The sequence below is a fragment of the Primulina eburnea genome, chromosome 4 (assembly GCF_022965805.1).
Source record: "Primulina eburnea isolate SZY01 chromosome 4, ASM2296580v1, whole genome shotgun sequence".
Classification (NCBI taxonomy): domain Eukaryota; kingdom Viridiplantae; phylum Streptophyta; class Magnoliopsida; order Lamiales; family Gesneriaceae; genus Primulina; species Primulina eburnea.
In genome coordinates this window covers 2,931,675-2,938,128 of record NC_133104.1, presented here as the reverse complement: position 1 = coordinate 2,938,128, position 6,454 = coordinate 2,931,675, and the positions used below count along the sequence as shown (strand labels likewise).

Sequence of the window (6,454 nt, the reverse complement as noted above, 5' to 3'; positions counted from 1 at the left end):
GCTATCTACTTTGACGTCAACACATCATTCATTCTTGTATACAAAGATAGAAACTTCTAGCACAAACCCAGCCCTCACGCAAACCTGGTATAATAGCTCGAGGGTGAAGAAGCATACAAATGCAGAGCCCAAAAATACAAATTTTTTTGTGAAGATCGATAGTCACTACATGTTGAGTAAGCATCAACGGGTGGTTTGCAATCAGACCTAACATCTATCGAGACAAGAATCCATGGAGAGCAATGGCAATTTCGAAAGCTTGCATTCGTTCACCTCGAGCCAATCCATTGCGAGCATAAGTAGAAATTTCATCTATATTGAGATCTACACAAGCTTTAATAAGCTCTTCTCCAACACGCTCAGCTGCCTCCAAAGAATAACAACTTTTACAGTAACTGAATCTTGTCCGCATAACTCTTTTTATTTTCGCAATGTCAACGTCCAATAACTAGCTAGTCTTGCAATAAACTTGAGAATTGCAAGGTGACCAACTGCATGCAGACAAGCAGGTTGTGGAGCATGAGAAAGGATGCATTATTCTCAATTCTCATGTCACGTGTAAGATTGAAAAACAAAAAGGTTCACCTTTTTACTTCGTCTTCTGTTCAGAATCTTAGCACTCTCAGTCCGAGTATTGGTTTCAGCTTCAACAGCCAATGCCTTCACAATCAAATCCAAAGAAGGCGAGTTAGTAATTAAAAACTAGTCAAAAGAGAAGTCAATCCTCATGAATTAAGAGGGAAAAAAATCACATTTCAATGCGATATTTGAGCTACGAAGATCATTTCCGAAGTATACATCCACAACAGTGCGGCAGTAAGAGCCATGGTTCTCCGGAACGGCCGCATAACGGGTGGAACGGGCGGAACGGAACGGGAACGGTGGCCACCGTTCCAAAATTCCAGGCCAAATCATTTATTGTATTGTAGCGGCGTTAGGTGGCGTTTTATCGGCCGCATAACGGGAAAGCGGAACGGGACGGACGGAACGGAACGCAAGTTGCGATGGATTTGTTTTGAACCGTCGCTACTAGCGACGGTTTTGGTAAAACCGTCGCTAAAATCCGTGGAATTCTTCATAATTTTATCAGAATTCTCTAGTGCTAGTGATAAAGAACATTCAGCTGATTCTACTCAACCATGCATGGGTGTCGAAGAACATATAAGATGTCTTGGATTGGGGGGATATCGACAAATTCAAATGACAGATAATTATGGATCGATGAGTTACAATTGGGACTCTCAGCATGTTGGGTATGATCCGACTGGATATCAATCAGGTGGATATGGATATCAGGGTAATTATAATTCCACACACGATTCTTTTGATAGATCATTTGATTTTTCAACATCTGGTACACATAGAATTAGACATCATGGATTTGATTATGGGTCGTCTCAGTATATTGGTAATAGATACAATGAATCTTCATCATCTATATGGCGTTGTGTTGGACGTCATGGTCCCGAGTATAGATCTTCAAGTACAGCTGATAGTTCTACTGTGTATCGTGGATTCGGATACTATAATTGTCGTGACGAAACACTATTACAAAATCAATCATCACATTCTAATGATATTTCGTCATCTCAATCTAATCAATATCCCTATGGACAATCACGTCAATATTCAAATGTTCGAAATCAATTTTATCTACGAGATAGTGATGAAGAATATAACAATGATCTCGCTCTTCTGCGTCACTCTTCATGGTATTAGCTTTGGTATGTTATAATTTTTAGTGTGTATTTTCTTATTGTGCTATTATTGTAAAATAGTTTTGTATTGATCTATTAATTTGTAATAACTTTATATATTTTATTTTTTAGTATGATGTAATTTATATTTACATTTTTTTACCAATTTTTTGAATTTATTAATTTTTTTATACAACCGTTCCGCAACATAACATTGGAACTGGAACGGTCGTTGCCGTTCCAAGCACCGCAACCGTTCCGGCGAACCATGGTAAGAGCATCCAACGCCATGGATGCATCCACAACAATCAAAACCCAGAAAATAACTGCGAGAGAATCCGAGAAATGAGACCAAAAACAGATTAAAATTCGGCTAAATCATTCATGCAAACAACTCCACTTGTGGGTTCGAATAGCTAGAGGATAAGCAAGATAAAACTAAGCGACGAGTTTACCTCATGCCCGCAATCAAATAACCTCGAGCTGAACCCAAGAAGAGAAAATCCTGAAATCCTGAAGATACTTGATGACTACGGGATTAACCTTCAAAATTCAAGAGAGTCTATTTTACTTTATTCAAATATAATATCCATGCACATACAATATTTATTATTACCAATTTTCTTTTAAAAAAATATCGATCATTTGACTTTGTAAGATGATCTTACAAAGTCAAATATCTTACAAAGTCAAATAAACTTTCTTTGACTTTATTTCTTCTTCTTTTTTTTATGTTACAATTTTTTTACTTTCTTTTATGCCAAAAGACACCTCAACAATTTTTATAATTCACATTACAAATAAACTTTCAAAAAAATCAAATATTGTACGAGCACGAAACACTAGTTTACTTTTTAATATTTAGCATACGAGGACGAGTTTTTATTCCAAGAATATTTGTATATATACAATACAAGGACGAGTTTGAAAACATTTAAAATCTCGCGAACGACCCATAATTAATCTTGCAATGCATTACTCACTTAAACTTTATATTATTTCACCTCATGCGAAACGGTGAATAAACTATGCAAGAAACATTTTCTCCACGAACACCACGAACTCACGAAAATCAATAAGCCCATCTCCATTAACATCAAAATCTCGGATCATCCTCTTGCAATCTTCCAAACCACTCCCTTCTTTGAATCCCAAACCATACAAAACTCTTCGCAAGTCACTACAATCTATGTATCCATCCTTGTTCGAGTCGAAAACCTCGAAAGTCTCCTTGATTTCGTCGAAGCTCGGCTCTTCTTCGTGGAACAATGCCAAGAAATCATCCTCGCCAAAAAGCTTATCAGCATCCTCCATTGCACACCACTCCACTCCTAATCTACTCATGATCAGGTCGATCTCTGATATACTTATCTTCTCGACCTCGGAATATCTCTTATTGCGAACCGGCACTGGGAGGCGGGCCTCTAAAGAATTGGACATCTGAGTTTTGCTGTTCCATTTGGTTGATAAAAACTTTGGAACACTTTGTAGGAACAAATCGATTCTTGAAAAAAGATGCTCGATGTTCCAGTAGATGGATTTGATTAGCCAACACACTGAAAATGAAATAGAGTTCTCAAATACTACATCCATTAGTAGACAAATTACAAATTGAATTGGATAAAAAAAAATTAGTATTTATTTTCAATCTCCCAAAACGCGCGCACACACACGCACGCACGCACACACTCTTGGGTGTTCTTGGTGTGTTTGATCATCAAAAGAATGTATTTATACGAAACAAAATTTCCCCTTTTCGGCTGGCGTATGAAAATGCCACATTATTTGTGGGAAACTTCATAAGATTTAATGAGGTGGCTACGAAGAATATTTTAAAATTTACAGTTTTTTTTTTTAATGCAAGTGTGTATCGGGGTCGGCCTGATAAAAGATATTGTAAGTAATTGACAGGAGAAAATGCGGAGGAAAATGTGGTGAAATTTCGGGGTCATTCAATAATTGGAAACACGACGACACAATATGTAATTTCCAAGAAAGTAGCTAGCTAATAAAACTCGAACCCTATTGCAGTTGGTGAATGAATAGCGGAAAAACTGAATATTTTCATTTCTTCTCTTGTTCTTATATGTTCTGTGTTTACATTCAAGTAAGCTATCTAACTACCAGTGTAACTACCGACCATCTAACTACCAGTGTAGCTTCTGATTAACAAAATGTTAACTGACTCTAATAGCCGCCCCTCAAGATGGACTGTAAATGTTTTGTACAGACATCTTGGACATTAAATGGGAAAGAGTAGGCAAGGAGAGAGGCTTGGTGAACATGTCCGCAAGCTGGAGCTGTGAACGAATAGGTAGAAGTTTGATGGAGCCGTCTTTGATTTTGTCACGAATGAAGTGACAATCAATCTCAATATGCTTGGTGCGTTCGTGGAACATAGGATTGTTGGCAAGGTGAATGGCGGATCGATTATCACAAAAGATGGTTGCTGGTGCTGATATAGTGATGTGAAGATCCTTTAGTAATTGAGTAAGCCACAGTACTTCACTTGTTGTAGTGGCCAAAGCTCTGTACTCTGCTTCTGTGGAAGACCTGGAAATCGTCACTTGCTTTTTAGATTTCCATGAGATTAATGCTTCACCAAGGAAAACACAGAAGCCTGTGGTTGATTTTCTTGTATCAGGGCAATTTGCCCAATCAGCATCTGAAAATGCCCTTAATTGTATGACAGAGGCTGCCGGAAAGGCTATCCCTTGACCGGGATTAGCTTTGAGGTACCTCAGAACTTGATGGGCTGCATGTAAGTGAGTGGTTCGTGGCTTAGACACAAACTGACTGAGCTTGTGTACAGCGAACACAATGTCTGGTCTGGACAACGTTAAGTATAGGAGACGTCCGATGAGACGGCGATATTGTGTAATGTCTGTAAGTGGTTCTCCATCAAGAGAAGTGAGTGAAACATGTGTTGTCATGGGTACTTTTGCTGGTTTGCAAGCTAGCAAACCTGAATCTTCAAGTAATTGGAGTGTATAATGTCGTTGGGATAGGAAAATTCCTTTAGATGATCTTGCGATTTCAAGTCCAAGAAAATATTTAAGATCACCGAGATCTTTAAGTTTAAATCGGCGTTGAATATCGGATTTGAGATCTTGAATGAGGGTGGATGACGGTCCTGCTATGATGATGTCGTCAACATATACAAGGAGAGCTAAGAAAGATTGACCCTTGCCCCGAATGAATAATGTATGATCGGATGGAGATTGCTGAAAACCGGATTCTAACAATGCATGGGAAAATTTGGTGTACCATTGCCGAGATGCTTGACGTAGGCCATAAAGAGATTTGTGAAGTTTACAAACAAGCCGGATATCTGCTGATCGATGCTTGACAGGAGAATGAAGACCAAGAGGAAGGTCCATGTAAACTTCTTCAGAGAGATCCCCATTTAAGAATGCATTGTTAATGTCAAGTTGGGCAAGAATCCAATTCTGACTAGCAGCCAAGGCAAGGAGAACTTTGACAGTGGCGAGCTTGGCAACTGGAGAGAAAGTTTCGAAAAAGTCCACACCTTCTTGTTGGGTGTAGCCCTTAGCAACCAATCTAGCCTTATGTCTATCTATTGAGCCATCAGATTTGTATTTCACTTTGTAAACCCAACGACAACCAATAGGATGTTTTCCTGAGGGAAGTGGAACCACTGACCAAGTGTGGTTTGATTGGAGTGCATCAAGTTCTTCTTTCATTGCTGTACGCCAAGAGGCAGATGTGACAGCTTGGTGATAGAAATGGGGTTCAGGATGAGAAGAAACATTGAGCACAAAATTTTTATAAGATGGAGATAGAGAGTCATAAGATATATAATGATTTAGAGGATATGCACTGGTCGAAACAGGTGGGGAATTGCAGTGTAACATATGGCAGTGATAATCCTGTAGATACGAAGGAGGGTGAGAAGTCCTTGAGGTTTTACGAGAAACGGTTAGAGGTAATGGGACATGAGATGAACGGGCAGAGTCATTGGGCGCATCTGTAGGCATTACTGCTGGTGACAGATTTGGTAGATTAGTGTTTTCAGAGGATGAACAAGAAGTATCATCTTGTGCACTGAAAGGGTCTTGATGATGACTGATAGTGGGCATGGGATTTTGAAGTTGGCCATCTATTGAAAATTGAGTGTCAATGGGGGCTGGTTGAGGAAGAACAGTATGTGGAAATGGATCAACAATTTCTGTTTTAGAAGAGATATAAGAAAAAGGAAAAATGGACTCATGGAAGTGAACATCCCTGGAGATAAAAATCTCCTTAGTCTTGATATCTATGAGCTTGTATCCTTTCATGCCTGGTGGATAACCTAAGAAAACACAGACACGTGCCCGTGGCATAAATTTGTCACGATGTGACTTTAGTGTAGAGGCAAATGCGAGACACCCGAAGACTCGTAGGTGTGTATAATCAACTGGTTTCTTATATAGAAGCTCGTATGCTGACTTATTTTGGAGGGTTGGAGAAGGCACTCTATTCACTAGATAAGTAGCTGTCATGATGCAATCATTCCATAAATCAAGAGGAACATGTGACTGAAAGAATAACGATCGAGCTACATTAAGAAGGTGTTGATGTTTTCGCTCAACCACTGAGTTTTGTTGAGGTGTCTCAACACAGGAAAATTGATGTAAGATTCCCTTAGCCTGAAATAGTTCTGTGAAGACAAGTTCCTTGGCATTGTCGGTTCGGAAGACCTTAATTCTACCATTGAACTGTGTCTCAATCATGTTGCAGAATCTGGTGACTATACT

At 39.0% G+C, this 6,454-nt stretch overlaps 1 protein-coding gene across 1 annotated transcript; it reads right to left on the bottom strand.

Annotated features, from left to right (window-relative positions):
- Nucleotides 1-2,723: 2,723 nt before the first annotated feature.
- On the bottom strand, nt 2,724-3,290 carry LOC140829605 (probable calcium-binding protein CML46). The gene has a single exon (XM_073192919.1). The coding sequence runs from the start codon at nt 3,288-3,290 to the stop codon at nt 2,724-2,726; it is 567 nt and encodes a 188-aa protein (XP_073049020.1).
- Nucleotides 3,291-6,454: the final 3,164 nt, after the last annotated feature.

Coding starts and splice junctions, on each gene's coding strand:
- LOC140829605 (XM_073192919.1), bottom strand. CDS start 3,290: ATGGATGTAGTATTTGAGAACTCTATTTCATTTTCAGTGTGTTGGCTA.